Source organism: Pristiophorus japonicus, chromosome 15 (genome assembly GCF_044704955.1).
Source record: "Pristiophorus japonicus isolate sPriJap1 chromosome 15, sPriJap1.hap1, whole genome shotgun sequence".
In the NCBI taxonomy this organism is placed as follows: domain Eukaryota; kingdom Metazoa; phylum Chordata; class Chondrichthyes; family Pristiophoridae; genus Pristiophorus; species Pristiophorus japonicus.
In genome coordinates, this window is record NC_091991.1 from 48,241,642 (window position 1) to 48,261,520 (window position 19,879).

The window sequence follows — 19,879 nt, forward strand, 5'->3', positions numbered from 1 at the left end:
TTTCTAGTACACACCCGTCGGTTCGTCTAGCTCACCTTAGCCTACCGGGTGAGGGCATACTGTGATTCCCCCCCTCTTTGCTTGCAATCTGTTAGGGAAATCCCGGTAAGTATGTCGTTTTAGCGAACGGCGGAGGTGGTGGTCAGATAGTAACGCATGGAGACATTTTCCCGTATTACTCCGATATTCTCTAGTTGGTATGGGGGGAACGGCCCTGTGTCCAGCGTGGCTACAAGGATCATCAGGACTATCCCTATCTCAGTATTCCTACCCATCTGGCAATCTGGAATTGCTGGGTATACTCGGGTCAGTCCCTTCAGAGTACAATTATCCAGTGTCCCCCTTTGGTTAGCCAACTGAGCCAGATGTGAACTGTCTATCCAATCGGGTACTTCCCCGCGTTGGATCTGGTCGAGATTGTGGCGGATCTGTCCTACTATCCACAAACCAAAGCGTGACAGAGTTGATCTGTCTTTGCTTTCCTGTATCTTCTTTTTCTCTATCAATGAGGTGATTGATGGTTTTGGCGTGAGCTTCCAGGACTGAGATGCCATCCAACTGGATTTCGGCACCCTCCTTTCCTAAGTTGGCTTGGTCTTCTTGGTTTTGCTCCACCCTCTCCAATAACCCCTTCATCACCCCTCTAAGCTGTTCCACCCTCTCATTTAACCCTTGTATGTCTATTTCCCTCTTTATCCTGGGGGCTGACCCCTGTCCTCGGAATCTACTGGCACCCATTGCATCGGCAGCCTGCTGCATTACAACTTTACTTAATACATTGTACATTTTCCTTGACTGTTCTGTACAGTATTCCGGCATCTGGATGCCTGAAATATTGATCAGGACAGGCACAATTTCATGTTTAACATTATCATACAATAATTTCCCTTCGTTGTACATTACAATCCCATTTTCTGGTCCCTTAGTAGTTATGGGACAAGGCAGTTCCTCGGCAATGTAATGGTTCTTATGGGGCGCGGTGTCGGAGGGGGTGAGAAGCATACATACACTGATATTGCAGCCGCCCCCACCTCCTCGTAGTACCCACACAGCCCCACTCCCTTTTTGCGGATGACTGATTGCTGGGATTGTCCTGGAGGCGCGCAAATTATGCCGAAAGTACATTCATCGGGCCCTTTGACATCCCTCCGTTTAATGCAGCTGCTCCTTATACCCGTGGAGCACTGTACACATACTCTTATTCTTATTAGGATTCTTATTAGGATTCACTTGTAACCATGCATTAAAATAAGTCCTGTCCTTGCTCCAGTCCTTGGCTGCTGGGATGCACATTCCATCCGTTAAATTAAACAAGACTCCATAGTTCATGTAGTTGTTTATTTCCTGAGTGCGCTGCAATCTGTCGGTGTCGTCCAGGGTACGCGCCTGTCGCAGGGCTATCCATATTACGAGGAGTGCCATTCGTATTCCCATTCTGGTAGGTATTATCTGTCATTTTAAACAGACGGCCTGGTCGTCACCAGGGGTTAGGTTTTGCTCTACGAGTATCCCTGTCACCCTGTGAAATCAGAAGCACAAGGTTATAATCGAACCATTTCGAGTTGAATTTGTGGGGCGTGCGCCCGTGTCTTTACCCACTTAAATATTACCCAAATTCCTATTATGACCAAGGCCAAAGCTATTCCTCCGAACATCGTTGTCTGCTTTACCGTTAGGTTGGGTTTGTGGACTACACCTACCCACCGTGGGGTACATTGGCTCTATTGCCATCGGTGATGGTGCTATGGCTGCGCACTGCACTATCCGTCAAGTCCCGTTATCTCTTCCAGCCTGTTTATCTTAGCTTTTAACTCTTCAATTTTTTTTGTTTGAGTATCTATTTCTTTATTGTATCAGGCAAGTATTATTACATAAGCTAGTTCTGTTTTTATTTTTGTTTCCTCTGTTAGGTGAGTCTTTTTTTTCTATTAAGAAATCCAAATTAATAATGTTCAGTATAAAATGGCTGTCAATGGAAAGGGTTAACTCCTTTCCAGGTTTGTAAGAAGACCTGATGTCATTACGTGACTTCACGTAATCATCTGAAAAAAAAAGTCTTTGTGCCTTCAAAACTGGCTTAGAAATTAGGAATCCGTTAAACAGCATAAATCATTAGAGTAAACGCCAATGTTTTCTTAACTTCTAATTCAAGTACTTGCCAAAGACATTTTTTTTAAAAATTGATTTAAAACGAGACCACACATACAATAGCAATTTGGTTTACTGAAATACAATTTTTTTTTTTAAATTTCTCTCTTTCTCCTCGTTATCTTCAAAACCCTCCTGCTTGTTTAGACTGTTCGGGACTTTTCTTGATAAACACTGTCCATTTTAGAAATCTTTTCAAACTGCATTGAAACTTTCTCATAATTTAAAATCATTATCAATGTTGAGTGTTTTTTTACCTCTTCCAAATTTTTTTTTTCTTTTTCTAATCAAACCAATATCTTTTTCACAGCAAACATTTAGTAAGTTATGTCTTTTTCCATCACAAACACATTTTACATGGAGGGTTCGTAACTCCATAAAGTTGTTAATTTAAAATCATTTGTTTACTTTCAAAGTGGCGTCTTTATCTTTTTCTTTTTCTCCATAACTGGAATGGAGTCCAGCTTTGAGGGTTTGAGGGCTGCTTTTTGTTATCTCAAAATGCTCCAGTTTCAAAGTCGTTACTAAAGCTTGCTGTTTTTAACATTTTCCAAAAGTCCCTTTTACACCTTCGCAGATAGCTCGCCACTCGCCCAGAAGTTTGACCTGATCAGATTTAATTTAATAATTTTTTTTTGAATCCACCTCAGTATTTTCTGTGCCTTCTTTAAATATCTCAAAATCCCAATTCAAACTTTGTAATTTCAATCTTTATTTAAAACCTTTTTTTTTGTTTTGAGCAAGAAGCTTTCTTAAAAGGCATTCTTTATCTCATTCCGAGACTAAATTTATGTCTTTCAATCCAATGTAATCAATCATTGCACGTTTTCTTTCGACAAGTAAATTCTTTTTTTTTTTAATCACCGGGACCATGTATTTATTATGTTTTACTCAACAAACCTATCCTTTGTACATTTCCTAGCTCTGTAACTTATCATCCGAATAAATCCACACCAGCGTTTTGAACTTAAAATGTCTTAAAACTTCCCACATACAGGACAACACTACAAAGGGTTAAAAAAAGACTTTCACTCTGTTTCTAAAATAAACAGACACTTGCATTCCTCTTCCAACCAAATTCATTCCGCAGTCAAAAATCACACAGGCACTTCTCATTTAAAACAGATGAAATTTAAAACAGACGTTCACAAAAGTCTCTCTTCTTTTCTATTGTTTTGGCCGGCTCTATTCCTCTTCCATACTTCACTTAAGACAATCACCGTCAGTTTCTTTTAATGATTAACTTCCTATGATAATTTACATGGGCTCGCAGTATCAAGACCACAGCCTTTTTTTTTCTTTTTGACTTTCCGTTCCTTCTCCCACCATTCCCGTTGGGCTGCTGGCAGGTCCTGTGTATCCCACCCTGCTCTAATCATTTTCTCAATTAGTTTCTTTTGCTTTTCCGCCAGATGGCGGGTAATGGACCCTTCTGATCCCCACTCGAGTTTACTTGCTTTCATGGCCATTCCTGGGTAGGACTAGATCCGTTAGGTATCTACTCTCAGAGGTCCGCTTTCTACCTAGCGTAACTTGTAGTAAACCGTCTCCTAGCTACTGTCAGGTCACAAGTTCTGCTGTTACACATACTTATACAATTCTTAAAATGCGTTTAAGAAATTCCTGCAGTGCTTACGTTAACCTTAACGACTACCTACCACCGCTCTTGCCCGTTGGTCCGACCCTGTTCGCAGGTTTGGATTCCGTTAGCCGCTGTACACCGCTTGGTTCTACCCCGGGGTATATTTATACTCAACCGGGTTTTTCCAAGGGTGCCCAGCGACCCCGAAATCCTGTTCGTGACACCACTGTTAGTGTTAGTGTTTGTCAGAAGAATCACTCAACACTCAGAGTCGGTTCCAACGCCAGTGCGGCCTTTATTTACGCCAGCGGGGAGGAAATCACAAGACTGAGTCCAGGCTTCTCTCTGCTGAACAAAGGGTTTCATGGATCTTTATATGTTTTACAACAGTTTACTACAGTTACATACAACAGTTTACTACAGTTACATTAGACCAATAGCGTTAGTCTCTAAACGTAAAGTGGCTCATGTGTTGCCAAGAGATGTGTTGCTAAGGGGTGTGTTGCTAGGGATGACTCATGTATCTTGTAACATGGCCTGGGCCTCTCTTATCTTACTGTCCTTGGATGCTGGCATTGGGTAGCCTCCTTATCTCCATCCTGCTACAGAGCCGTATTGTTACTAGAACATTTGGTCCTGAGGCCTAGCTGATTAGAGACACCTGCAGAGCTTGCTTGCTGGTCCTGTGTGTGGGAAACAACAAGTATCAGTTTCCAGGAATGTGGTCTATTTCAGCTAACATAAATCCCTTGAGGCTTCACTGGTAGCCATTTTATGGTACAAGTTACATATTTAATTTTAACCTTATCCTACAGGTGCCGTTGCCCTAGGGTGCCTAATACCTACAACATGAACCATATAGTCACACGCAACATCGTCGAACAGACAATTGAAGGGAATCGCTTCTGATGCCTGGACCACTCTGGAGGTTGCCAGCAATACTCCCCCCAGCAGGTCTCTGAGTTCATTATGGTGTGCTGCATGATACACAACTTAGCTATCATGAGGGAACAGGATTTGCCACTGGAGACTGCAGGACCACCTCACGAGAGAGGGGACAAGGAGGACGACAAGGCTACTAACTCCACAGAGGAGACCTCGTGGAGCTTTTGCCACTGCAATTTACTGGAATTCTTTGAGGATATAACGAGCATTTACTGGAATTCTTTGAGGATATAAGGAGCATAGTGGATAGAGGTGTACCAATGGATGTGGTGTATTTAGATTTCCAAAAGGCATTCCATAAGGTGCCACACAAAAGGTTACTGCAGAAGATAAAGGTACGCGGAGTCAGAGGAAATGTATTAGCATGGATTAAGAATTGGCTGGCTCACAGAAAGCAGAGAGTCGGGATAAACGGGTCCTTTTCGGGTTGGAAATCGGTGGTTAGTGGTGTGCCACAGGGATCGGTGCTGGGACCACAACTGTTTACAATATACATAGATGACCTGGAAGAGGGGACGGAGTGTAGTGTAACAAAATTTGCAGATGACACAAAGATTAGTGGGAAAGCGGGTTGTGTAGAGGACACAGAAGGGATTTAGATAGGTTAAGCGAATGGGCTCAGGTTTGGCAGATGGAATACAATGTCGGAAAATGTGAGGTCATCCACCTTGGCAAAAAAAACAGTAAAAGGGAATATTATTTGAATGGGGAGAAATTACAATATGCTGCGGTGCAGAGGGACCTGGGGGTCCTTGTGCATGAATCCCAAAAAGTTAGTTTGCAGGTACAACAGGTAATCAGGAAGGCGAATGGAATGTTGGCCTTCATTGCGAGAGGGATGGAGTACAAAAGCAGGGAGGTCCTGCTGCAACTGTATAGGGTATTGGTGAGGCCGCACCTGGAGTACTGCGTGCAGTTTTGGTCACCTTACTTAAGGAAGGATATACTAGGTTTGGAGGGGGTACAGAGACGATTCACTCGGCTGATTCCGGAGATGAGGGGGTTACCTTATGATGATAGCTTGAGTAGACTGGGTCTTTATTCGTTGGAGTTCAGAAGGATGAGGGGTGATGTTATGGAAACATTTAAAATAATGAAAGGGATAGACAAGATAGAGGCAGAGAGGTTGTTTCCACTGGTCAGGGAGATTAGAGCTAGGGGGCACAGCCTCAAAATATGGGGGAGCCAATTTAAAACCGAGTTGAGAAGGAATTTCTTCTCCCAGAGGGTTGTGAATCTGTGGAATTCTATGCCCAAGGAAGCAGTTGAGGCTAGCTCATTGAATGTATTCAAATCACAGATAGATTTTTAACCAATAAGGGAATGAAGGGTTATGGGGAGCGGGCGGGTAAGTGGAGCTGAGTCCACGGCCAGATCAGCCATGATCTTGTTGAATGGCGGAGCAGACTCGAGGGGCTAGATGGCCTACTCCTGTTCCTAATTCTTATGTTCTTATGTTTATGTAAAAGCCTTACGTCAGCAGCTCATAATTCAACGCTTTGCTTGAAGAGTGAGCAGCATGTTTGACTATTGCCTGGCCACTCTATCCTGCCATGTTGACTATTCCCACTCTTATTCTGCAAATGAGACACTACACTGGAATGGTTAAGGTGAACAAAATAATTTATTAAACATTATAAATGTAATTGAGAAACTGGAATAAAATGTATTAAACATTATTGTGAACTTTTAGAGCTTAACAGAATTGGGAAACTTTTAAAACTTTTATAAAATAGCAACAACAAAACAACAATGAAACAACCCCTGCAGCGAACGTCTTTTGCTTCTGGCTCCTCCACCCCCTCTCCCTAATCCCCTTCCCTCGCACCCCCCTCCTTTGTGTCATGACCCTACGCAAGTTGGCACCAAGAGTTCGTCCAGAAAGGAGGCCAGAGTCCTGCTGTATTGGGGGGGAGAGGCAATGGAGACGCCATGTTCGATCCACTGGAGAAGCTCAGGGTATGGAAGGCCCGGCTTCTGAATGGCAAGCCTCTTGCTTGGCCTCACCACTCACAGGTGATGTGGATCCTGGTGTGACACTGGGGATTGCAGTTTCAAAGCTGGAGGCCATCAATTGCATGTGGGCATTGACATCCTCGCAGGTTTCGCGGCTCGCAAGGACAATCTGTGACCCGACCTCTGTCACGTTCGCAGATAATGCCGCGATGCTTGCAGGAATCCTACCCAGTACCTCTAGGAGCTGTCGGGTGAGCTAGATGCTCCCTGGACAGTCTCACCATGTTCAGGTATGCATCTGCCTGTCTGTCAGCAGACCAGTTTTACTGATACACCCTCCGGAGAGACGGCATACGGGATTCAACCCTGGGAGTGCATTGTTGTACGCCACTTGTACCTGGGGCCTCAGATGGCTCAAAGCCCAAGAATGCTTCTTCCTCGGACGAGGTGCTGCCCAGAAGAAAAAGAGGTGTCTAGAGCATCGCCCCGCCCCCCCCCCCCCGCCACACACACACACCCCGGAATAGGCTGCTCAGTCTGCTCCTCTCCTTGAAATGCCTCACCCTCACCCTCGTCCCCCTCCTCCTGATGGCCTGAGGTGGAGGCTTCCATTGGATGAAATGGCGCATGCGACTCCTCATCTGGAAATAGAAAACAACAGATGAGTGGTTAATAGCAGGGAAGGGGGCAGGATGACATGAGTAAGGTCACATAGCACATCCTCATTTGAATGACCGCTGCTACTTCATTATATGTAGTCCAGAGACACTGCATTACATTGCCCCAACCCTAGTCCACAGACACTGCATCACATTGCCCCAACCCTAGTCCAGAGACACTGCATCGCATTGCCTCAACCCAGCCCGGAGATTTTGCAGGATTTACCCTCACTCTTGAATGGGGGCTCAGCACCCATCCCTGAAGCACCAGCCACTCTTTCCCCCAGGTCTGTCAAAGGCATAATTCTGGGTGGACTGCTGACTTTCCGCCGCTGCTCCCGGTGGTTGTGGGACATCTTTCCCTGCAAAGATGACAATGGGAATGGTTACCAGATGATCCATCTGGTCTTGTGGCACACACAGATAGCCATCAAAGCACGTATACCATACTGTGTGCATTTAATACAGTCCTCTGTTTAATGGCCCTGGAAGTTTCATGTGGTTTATGAGGAAGACATCGAAGTGCAGAAACATCTTTTAAGATCTCAAAAAGCAATTTTAATAATGTGTAAAGATCATTCATGGCAAATAAGGTGCAACATTAAGCCTACCTACACCAACATGTGTCAGATTTATAATTTAAGTAATGAAGGAATGCATCAATAAAAATTTATAATTTAAGTAATGAAGGAATGCATCAATAAAAATATTACTTACTCTAAGGACCCTGCAATGGTCATTGATCCTCTTGCGACACTGGGTGCAGGTCCTTCGGATGCCGTCGATATAAGACACCTCCTCCATGATGTTGGTCCAAATGCACGAAAACCCGCTAGGAGGGGTTTACTTGCAACCCTCCTGTTTAATTCTGCCCATCTCCTTTCCACAGCGGTGACAAGGGCTTCGTTGGCCTCATTGCTAAGCTTTCTTGGCTGCCTGATCCCATCTCCTTCCATCGTAAATGCAATATAAAAATGGCTGATTCGACCCTGGGTTTACTGTGCATGTGATGGCGCTCCGACAGCTGACCAGAAGCGCGGGAAGAAGGAAAAAATGGCAAAAAAAGTTTGCACTTGCGCAGAAGGTCCAATTTTTTTTTCGGTTGCAAATTTCGGCTCCAGCGAACAAATTCAGTTGTGCAACTCCGGATTTATCACTATTGCTCTTTTCATCGTTTGGGGGAATTTTGCTAGCTCTGGCGGTAACGTATCCCAGTGGTAAAAAAAAATTCACAGCGATTATCGGGTGAAATTGCTAAAATCCGAAATTCTAGCCCCAATAAGTATTAATTACAGGTATTTTTGCAGTCATAAATCAATTTAATGCAAGAAAGAGCTTTCCTATAACCCATATCAGTATAGTATGAATTAGAGAAAGAACCTTCTGAAAAAAAACACCCCGCTGCAATTACAAATGGAATTACATGTGTGCACTTGGCGCTGGCATATGCGTGATCCTAGCATTCTCTTCTGGCCAGATAAATCCTATTACCTGCGGCCAGAAGAGAATGCTAAGATCGCTCCTGAGCAATCTCAAAGGCGGGACTGTTTTGTTAAACAAGGAACGTCTGTTTATATGGGGAACAATCCGGAATTGTCTCGAGAAACTTTTATTGCGAAGATGAGAATGAAGAGAAAGTTGAGTTGGTGAAATGTTACCTTTTGCTACGATTGAAATGCGCTTTAGTTGTCAGAAATGTGCTGCGGTCTTTGTTTAGAATTAAATACTTCGTGTACACCTTATGCTTCTCCTTGAGAACAATGCTTTCTTTCAGCTTTGCAAAGTGTGGATGAATTGTTTGCCCTGATTAATGGATATTACGCAAACCCCGCTCGACTCTCTCCCGACAATGAGATCACATTGCCCCAACCCTATGTGCCCGAATGAGGGGCAGAGGTGTTTAATTTGTGATTATTGTCGAGTTTATCAGGCCTGGTTAGTCTCATCGATGTGTGGCAAGTCTGGTGTGCTTGGCCTGTCCACAATCTCGCCGATTTAACAAAAAAGCTTGCTTGAATATGTAACTTTGTTTGTTCTAACCTTATATGTCGTGTAAGTATATACAGCACTAATAGAAACAATGTTCACTACAAACTCACTCCCGAAACAGTAAAAGGGATATCTTTGCAATAATTTCACCAAAATCCATTTTGAAACTTGGCATGTTTGATTGACGCCGGTATAAAGGAGCGAGAGAGTAACACCGAGACATGAAATGCTGCTATTGTGGAGTCATTCATGCATTCGTGAAAATCCGACTGACACATCTCTTCCTTTCTCTTCTGGATCTGCAACAAGCTGATATTACTTATAAAGTAAGCCCACAATTGCACACAGTTCAGTAACCTTCAGATTTATTGTCACCTTAATTATGACTTTTAAAATACAACAGAGCCCCATTCGATGTTATAGTCTTGAAAACTGTAAAGTTCTCAATTTTACGTTTCCTTTAATCTCGAATCTGTGTATGAATTACAGACAGGAATATGGAATGGATTCCTTTGAGGGACCAGAAACTCACCTGTCAATAATTAGACCATCAGGTGTTAAGAAACAGTTCTCTCCAAAATGTCAGCGACTGCACTCACTCCCACCTTCCCCATTGCCATTAAAAATCTTGAAGTAGTGTCATGCTGGACATCTTCAATTCTGACGCAGAAGCAGCATCTCGCCTCAATAAGCACCTTGTCTGTGTAAGAGCGCTGACATCGAAGATTGTTCGCCCACTCCAGATCTGATCACCCAGAAGCTATGATTCTCGCGTTGATCCTGCTGATGCTCTTTCCTGTTTTGCAGAGATCAGCTTCACGATGTTCGCCGACAGTGTTCTATAGAAACTGCTGGATGCACCGTTTTCCCGGGGTACACGTAGATTTACCGCTTTCCAGAACCAGAGGCGCCCATCTGGTCAATTATTACCACGCGGAGACGGCTCGGCAGTGCAGCAGGACGTGTTGTCTCCTCCACAATGGTGAGCTTGGCAAACTCCTCGAGGAAGAGTTTCCACCCTGCCTTCAAGTCACAGGTCGCCACGCCAGGATTTTCAGTAATTGCAACAGGATAACCCTTCATGTTCAGTTGTTTACCCAAATCCGATCAATCTTTACTATTAATAGCATGATCGTTATTCGTCGTCTGCAGTCAGCTCACAACAAGCAACCGGCTGAACTGGGGATACAGAAAAGTCAGAGTAGCCATCGAGATAAGATGATTATTAAGGACTCAAACGAGTAACCCGATGATTTAAAAAAATGATCATAGCGACGTTTGATCATTGATCTCGATAACAATGTGACTGCTGAAGCAGTAACACCCTGAATTGCATCGGCTCCGATATTTTAGTTGACTAAAAGGTTTCTTAAGCATTTTGATTCAAAATGTAAAGAATTTTAAAATTAGTATAAAACGAGGCTGAAAGGTATAGTTGAGAAGCAGGTTTGACTAAAATAACTAGGAACGTTGCTGATCGATAAAACTGGCATTTAGGCTAAAGCTTAAATTTCATGAAACTGAACCCTGTTCTCTTTCAGTACAATGATCGTTGTGTTCCTGCAGTCCCAGTCTAGCCCAGGTGTCGAACGACCTTTCCCCTGCACGCTGGATGCCACTCTGCATGTTCTCATTCAACTGGTAACAATTACTGTACTACTGCTTGCTTCCACACATGATGCTTAAGCTCGTATGTACTTTCTACTCTTCTCCTACTTGCATAGTGCTCCATTCATTCTACACTCTCCAATTCAATTTTTTTTTACCCTTATGTTGTGTCTGCTACTCGGTAATTAAATGCTGACGAGCTCCCCCTTAAACTGTATTTTTCTAATCAGTGGGCATGAAATCCGCCCCGCTTGCCTCCTGTCACCAATTTCTACTCCTTTGAATAATTATTTGAACTAATTAGTTCCTATTCTCCATTTATTACAGACACATGCAATATAGCCGTCTTCAACTTTGCCCAAGGTCAGGGCAGTTCGAACTGTTTTCACCTTAACTGCCCAAGCCAGGAAAGTTGCATAATGAGAAGAAAGACTGATTTTATACTGTTTAACGTTACAAAAGGTAAGAACACCACTACACGACATTTAAACATGAGTGAATAAAAGCCACAACAATGATTTTCTATTATTAAACGTTTATAATTATTGTAATTTGAAAACAAACAGTGAAACATTTAATTATTTCTGCGTAGGTTGGCTACACCTGGCCAACAAACATCCAGAATAGGAGGTGGGTGGGGTGGCTTGACCCATCCACCTCCACGGAGGTGTGTGGGGGTACTGACCCATCCACCTCCATGGCACGAACCTGGTATTTCAGTACTTCCAGGAACGGTGCAGTGGCTCTAGGCCTTTTGGCTAAGAGCATTGACGCAGAGTGATCCTTGATGTGTGCAAGGTGACCTCTGGCGTTTGTGATCTGACAAAGAATTGGAAAGATTGGCTACGAAAAATTTTTAAAAAATAGTTCATTTATCTCATTGCTGTTTGTGGGACTTGGCGGTGCAAATTGGCTGCTGCCATTTGCTAACAAAATAACTGTGACTACACTTCAAAGTAATTTATTGAATGTAGCGCGAGGTTGGGACGTCTCGAGAACGTGAAAGATGCTTTATAACATTCAAATTCTTTCTTTAGCGAGTTAAAGCAACTGTAAGATTTTAATAAACACACCGAGAACACTTTTCATTGTCACCATCATTGCTATTATTACTCCCAATGCCATATGCATTGCTGATAACATTTTGCCTCAATTTCGTGACCTCACGTTTCGATTAATTATTCTACAGGAGAGGATCCCGATTTGCTCATTTTTGGAAACCGTCGAAGTAAAGGCAGAAAGCCAAGCATTCGTTTCTCCACCAACATATCAAGATTTAATCATTCAGAATATCTCGGTTTGGACAAACAACGCCATTACAACAGGTATGTTTCCCTTCCATCACAAGGAACCCTTCTCACCTACAACGGCTACACGTCTGTGTCACCTCTTCCTTTAACATCTAATCTCGTGTCAAGCACTAAATCTCAGGACATTCCAAGTGGCACAAACAGCAGTCAAACCGACTCGGCTGAGCCACCCGAGGCTCCAGCCTTAATCGAAGGTCAGGTGGTTACTAGCATTACGACGCAGGTCATCTTCCAGCCCTCTCGATTCTCAACCACGGCGGACGATGAAGCGTCTGCTTATCTCACACCGACTCCTAACATCCACCTCCTGGACCAGGCGAACAGCACCACAGGGACCTCTGGCAAGAACCAGACGGTTGATGGTACAGCAGCCCTGGCACCTTGGCTATTGGGCCCGGAGGCTTTGCTGACTCCCTTATTTATGCTTTCTTTAATCATGTCGACTTGTATGTGCACTCTTCTATGGGTAGCAACGCGATGCAGGAAAAGGCGAGGTTACTATAAAACTCTCCAGCCAGGTGGTGCTGGGATAGAAAAGATAAAAAATATAAAATGTGTTCTTATTAGAAACAGATTGTACTAGATGGTTTGAATTGGTAATTACTGAAAAATGAGTCACACTAAGGATTCATTTACATTATCATCGATTTGGCTTAAGACTGAAATTGGTTACAATGTAAATGCACCCTGACTCCAGAAAATTCGAGAGAGAATCCATTTATACCATATACGTTTAGGAGTGGTGTCCAAAACCCTTTCATACGCGCGCAGTACACGTGATGTATATACACTGTAATATTTGAATTGCGTTCTATTTTATTTTGCACGATTTCTAATTATAATAAAAATAGAAACGTCATCGAGATTCAAATGATTGGTACAGAACAACACAAGACAGTGTCGTATTTACTACTTCAGTGTGCTGAGTATATAAACTGAATTTGATCAAATCAAATACCTTGCACCTGAGACTTGATTTAACCACCAATTCCAAATGTTCCTTATCCTATCCATACAATCTAGGACTGTGAAAACAAGAGTCCATTTTGGATTTCACATCCGATAGTCAAGAATCCAATCATGGATTCAAGGAGTGAAATTAAATAACATATTTTTGTTGCATTGACGTTCTGCTCCTAACTGTGTTTAGACTGCTTTGCTAATGTGATGCCATAATACTAAAAATGTTAATGACCCTTAATAGCATATCAATATTGCGCCAAACTTTTTTTAAAAACATGAAATAGCAGTCTATCCAAAGTTAACTATTCATTAGTACAAAGATATCTGTCTAAATGGAACCTTACACAGACGTTTTTTTTGTTTCTTTTTCTCTCCGAATTACTAGTTATTTTGTTATTCCTATATGCGGAGTTTATTTTTAAAATGTTTCTTTTCTGGCTGACGCTGCTAATGAAGGTGATGACTAAAGTTCTTCAGATAACAAAATCTCATTATATTTTTTGTAATTGAATTGAATGCCGCAAGTTTTTTTCTGACGTACAATACCTCTGTTCATTTACTCACTACGGTAAGAACAAGGGTTTAGTACAAAAGGAAGTTATGCATTTTGTCTGTATTTATACATTGTTTACACGCGGAATAATGCATAGCTGAAATGAATTACAGACATGTTTCCAATTTCACCAATTGATTCACACCATAGCTGATTCATTCCAAAGCAGAACAATCAACTTGTCAAAAAACATATCAAATGTATTGTACAAAATTGCTGATGACAATGGAAAGTTGGCGGTACTAAGAAAATTATTCTTATATCAGAACTTGCAGATTATCAGATAGCTTGGAATATATATATATAATTTTTGAAAAAAAACAAGTGGATAATAAAACTTACATATATATTTTGTTTAAAAAAAGCATCAGAAATTATGCAAAGATAATAATGGCGAGAAGCTGAATTGAAGTTTTATTTTGCTTTCTTAAGTTTGATACGCAGGTGGCATATATTAACCTTATTATTAGATTATTGGATGTTATAACCTAATATTGAAGCTTAGACTGCAAAATATGACAGAATTACTGTATGACAGAAATGCAGTACATATCCTCTACATGTAACCTGCACCTAGCACTCCATCATAGAAAACAAAATAAAGTTCAAAACTTCCAGTAAATGACGAATGCTTCCTTGGCATCATTTGTGCATTAAAAACAGTTTATTTCAATGTTATTTAATATTTTTTTGCTTGAAAGATGGTCAGGTTATATCTCAAAAGTCAAATTTCACAAATCTAAAGTTCAGTTTGAACAAGGTTTAATATCACTGAAGCTAAATCTTACCATTCTGTTCAAAACTGGTGTGAAATAAAATTGTAAACGCCAACAGTATCGCGTTGATATTTAAAACTATAACTAGTTTAAAGGTTGAATGAAGTGTATGTATATATTTTCAAGAGAAAGCAAACAATATTGAGATTTACAGACTTTAACAGATAATTTAACAGATGACAGTGAAACAAACATCACACTTCAAAAAAAGATCATTGAGGTTTATATGCATAACATTTTTGCAACATAGCAAACATTCCAGGGGAAGAAAGCGATGCTGAAGCATTAGACGAGAGGATTGAAGGTACGGTTGGGTTTAAAGGCAGGAAGAAAAAGTGACGCTTCGCTCATACTGGCAGGTCCTTAAACCTGCCTGTGGCAGTGGATCTCAGGTTACATCGACGTGCCTGCTACTCCAACATTAGACCACCTATTTAGGTAGCTGGTAATTTAGCTGTGTCAATTTTGGATTCAATTGTGCAGGACAGATTTGGAGCTGAATATGTGCCGATAACGTGAATTTCATGGTAGATTTATAGTATAACAGCACGAGTTGACATGCATATATCCACGCAAAGGATAGCAACACTCATTTGCCTGATTCATATCCTGTACGGAAAAAAGGTTACATAATGAACTTCTGAGAATTGCATTAATCCAATGGCATGTCTTTGTGTTTGACTGAGCCTGCCAATAACTTTCGGAAAACAAGGAACGTTAAAGTGCTGCTCTAATTTAAGCTGCCCGTCATTACTCTTCCTCTGAGCACGTCAGGACGGAGGATCCGTATTGGCCACCCTACTGTTGCCAATAGAGAGTCCAGGACAAATACATAATGGTGACTCGAATAAAGGTACATGAAAGCCCAACTGCAAACAGTAAATAAATTAAAAAGAAATTAAAACTTTAAACCACTTGCCTCAAAAATCTGCAGGCCTTTTAAAAGACCCTTCTGCCAATAGGTCCGTCCAAAGCCTCCTTCCCACCAGATTTCTGTGAGCATGCAGTGGATTGGCCATCCTGCATGCCCACAGGCCGGAAAAGTGTATGATGCCATTCCCTGTTCTCTTTTACGCATACAGAAGGTCGCGCCTGTTTTAGAAGGGAGCTCAAGTGCGGCGATAAAAAAAGATATTAGAAAATTGGGCAGCCCACGAAACGGGTACAAAGCGGGTGGAACCAAATATCGCTCGATTTCCCGATTGCTACCATGACCGTATCAGACACAAATGGAACAGTAAAAAGACCAACATTGGTTCTGTTGGCTACAGGAACTGACATATTGGGCCGGATTGTGCTGTGAGGGGCGATCATTCGTTACACTTGCACTTGCCTATAGAATTTCCGCGGGGTTTTAGCTGACAGCAAACATCCAAACAGCGCAGCGCCCTCTACAGGGCACCTGGGACCTATATGAACAGGATCATCGACGTGAAATGTTAACTGTTTCTCTCCCCAGATGCTTGCTGACCGCTGAGATTTCCAGCATTTTCTGCTTTTAGTAAGCGACTGTATTTCTCCTTGAAATAATAGTTAATGAGCGGCTCAGAGTCTGAACCAGGAAGTGAGTCGTGAATTCAATGTCAGATCAGGTGCAGCAAACAAAATATAGGGAAAGAAAGATTAGATTAAGAGAGTGAGATAAAAGAGATAAAGAAAAAGTAAAAACATAAATTAAAAACAAAACGTCCAGTAAAAGCTGAAGGAATGAGACTGCACACTTGTATACGTTAATTTTCAGTGCCAGAGAGGTTGTTTGGAGGTAATTAACACTTACCACACTGTTATAAAGGACTTACACTGGAATGAACAAGCGGTAATTGTTTTGGTGAGTTTAGTTCGTATCTACAGCGCTAGTACAGGAACTTCACAGTGTTCAATACATTTCAATGGTGAGCCAGACTACGACATGTTGGCCCAGAAATTTCGGCCTCCCCGGGTCCGTACGGAGTGTCTACAGACCCGGGCAGGCATCGCAAAAGCCGGTTTTCAGCGCACAAAGTGCATATCAGGAGGGAGGACATCTGCAAGGGAAAGATTGCGGTATTTACCCATATCTTGTCCAGCAAATGTCCTCAAAACTCTTGTGCCTGATAAAAGCAGGCGCATAGCCTACTTTTACAGAAGAGTCTTAGAGCACACTTAAAACATAAAAAATAAAATAAAAAATACACATTTTATTTTAAAAAACCCTGCCCACTACGTTAAATTTATTTTAAACCATATTTAAAAAAACTTTTTAAAAACTCGGAATTATTTTTTCTAAGATAGTTATTAACTTTAATTTCAATTAATTTTAATTATGTGAGGTGTGTTTTTTTATGTTTTATTTGGTCTTATTGTGTTTGCTATTAATTGAGAAAAAAAAAACCCCAATGAGAACTCGTATATACGGAGTTCCCATTGCTATTAATTGAGAATACTGTACTTGATTGGTTGAGCAGTCACACGTGACTGCACCTTTTGCGTGGGAACCTTGAGGACAGGACTTCGCAGCGCTGGAAGAGGAGGCCTCCCCACCGGAATCCGAGGCGTCTCCAGGACCACTAGGTAATTTCATTAAAATTCTCCAGTCGGAGGCAATTGCCCGCGGGAAGCCTCTGACCAGAATTTTAGGGCCATTGTTTTCAACTTCCAGACTTTTGCGTTTAACTGCGCAGGTGCATTCGATGGAAATTGTTGTCTGATTTACTCATAAATAATGGTGGGCTCTATTAGCCTCACTGTTATTTTCAGAGCAAAATCCGGCCATTAACTCCCGGGCAAAGGTGATTAAACAGCATGACCTCAGAGTTGTAGATGAGATACATTAGAACAGGCCCCTCATTGGTGGTTCTTTGCGCAAAAGTAACAAGGTCCTATTTATGTTCTTTTGTTACAGGATTATGGCTATAAATTGTCAGTAGCCCTATAACATTTACACAAATAATCACAAGATCCTGGGGGACCAATTATACATGCATATATCTCATAAGGTGTTAACCCATCTCCAAACTTTGAAAATGATTGTGGCTTGCTGAGTTTTCATTCCCACCACTGCCATTCGGTTGGATATTCCATTAAAATAAGGTATGTTGCAAACAATTGGTTGACATCTATGTCATCTTTTATCTATTAGGGTTTTCTCTGCCAGTATTTTCATGGATTCTCTTACATCTCTTCTGGTAAAGGCAACTTAAAAAAAATTAAAAAACCTAACCAGTGGGACAATTAGACTGAAGAAGTCCTTTACTTTTTCATCTGTGGCCAACCAATCAACTAAATAGTATGATTATACATCTGTACACTTAATAGAAGTAGAATTATCTTTTTCAATTCCTTAGCAAGAAATGCTTAAAAGAATAAGAACATAAGAATTAGGAACAGGAGTAGGCCATCTAGCCCCTCGAGCCTGCTCCGCCATTCAATAAGATCATGGCTGATCTGGCCGTGGACTCAGCTCCACTTACCCGCCCTCTCCCCGTAACCCTCAATTCCATTATTGGTTAAAAATCTATCTATCTGTGACTTGAATACATTCAATGAGCTAGCCTCAACTGCTTCCTTGGGCAGAGAATTCCACAGATTCACAACCCTCTGGAAGAAGAAATTCCTTCTCAATTCGGTTTTAAATTGGCTCCCCTGTATTTTGAGGCTGTGCCCCCCTAGTTGTCGTTTCCCCTACCAGTGGAAACAACCTCTCTGCCTCTATCTTGTCTATCCCTTTCATGATTTTAAATGTTTCTATAAGATCACCCCTCATCCTTCTGAACTCCCAACGAGTAAAGACCCAGTCTACTCAATCTATCATCTTAAGGTAACCCCCTCATCTCCGGAATCAGCCGAGTGAATCGTCTCTGTACCCCCTTCCAAAGCCAGTATATCCTTCCTTAAGTAAGGTTACCAAAACTGCATGCAGTACTCCAGGTGCGGCCTTACCAATACCCTATACAGTTGCAGCAGGACCTCCCTGCTTTTGTACTCCATCCCTCTCGCAATGAAGGCCAACATTCCATTCGCCTTCCTGATTACCTGCTGCACCTGCAAACTAACTCAAAAGAGTTTCATGCACAAGGACCCCCAGGTCCCTCTGCATCTCAGCATGTTGTAATTTCTCCCCATTTAAATAATATTCCCTTTTACTGTTTTTTTCCCCCCAAGGTGGATGACCTCACACTTTCCGACATTGTATTCCATCTGCCAAACCTTCGCCCATTCGCTTAACTTACCCAAATCTCTTTGCAGCCTCTCTGTGTCCTTTACACAACCCGCTTTCCCACTAATCTTTGTGTCATCTGCAAATTTTGTGTCACTACACTCTGTCCCCTCTTCCAGGTCATCTTTGTATATTGTAAACAGTTGTGGTCCCAGCACCGATCCTTGTGGCACACCACTAACCACCGATTTCCAACCTGAAAAGGACCCATTTATCCCGACTCGCTGCTTTCTGTTCGCCAGCCAATTCTCTATCCATGCTAATACATTTCCTCTGACTCTGCGTACCTCTATCTTCTGCAGTAACCTTTTGTGTGGCACCTTATCGAATGCCTTTTGGAAATCTAAATACACCACATCCATCGGTACACCTCTATCCACCATGCTCATTATATCCTCAAAGAATTCGAGTAAATTAGTTAAACATGATTTGCCCTTCATGAATCCATGCTGCGTCTGCTTGATTGCACTATTCCTATCTAGATGGCCCGCTATTTCTTCCTTAATGATAGTTTCAAGCATTTCCCCCACTACAGATGTTAAACTAACCGGCCTATAGTTACCTGCCTTTTGTCTGCCCCCTTTTTTAAACAGAGGCATTACATTAGCTGCTTTCCAATCCGCTGGTACCTCCCCAGAGTCCAGAGAATTTTGGTAGATTTTACTAGGAGAATCTGGGAAAAGGAGTTCTCTCACACAGATATAAAAGCAGTCCAAGGAAGAAAGTCGTTCAGCCGATTTATCTCATCCTTCCAGAATACCAACTCTACCCATTACATCTAATTATTTAAGTGAGTTCGCCATGCTGGCCACATATCTCAGTGCAATATTAGCACAATGCTGCACACCATTGCAAAACTGCATATTTACTTGAATAAATGCATTCCTCTTGGAGCCAACCATTTCTGTGCAAAAAGAAAAGGAAAGTTTAAAGAAAACTAGGTGATATCCCTCAAGATTATTTTTGGAAATTAATAAATCCTTTTTTTCATCTCATTATTTATGTAGCTGTTGTATTTTGCAGAGTACATTTTGCAGCATCGAATCAAAAATTAAACGTTCCAACTTCACTATTACATACTTAATGGATAAAATCTTTAACTGAAAGACCTTGAAGCTGGTGAGGTGCAGAAAGGCAAGTCATGCAGAACCTTGAATACCCTTTCTTCCCTTGCAAGACAATCAACAAAGCATTG

General features: G+C 41.9%; 1 protein-coding gene across 2 annotated transcripts in view; it reads right to left on the reverse strand.

Annotated features, from left to right (window-relative positions):
* Positions 1–1,243: 1,243 nt before the first annotated feature.
* Positions 1,244–19,879, reverse strand: part of mrps35 (mitochondrial ribosomal protein S35) — an 87,840-nt gene continuing 69,204 nt past the window's right edge. Inside the window, exon 8 of one of the 2 annotated variants that reach the window (XM_070900405.1) lies at positions 1,244–1,519. In XM_070900405.1, the coding sequence (XP_070756506.1) occupies positions 1,478–1,519 (42 nt within the window). In that variant the 3' untranslated portion in view covers positions 1,244–1,477. Of the gene's footprint in view, positions 1,520–4,001; positions 4,414–19,879 lie in introns of those variants that run through there. The other variant, XM_070900404.1, reaches the window with a different exon arrangement.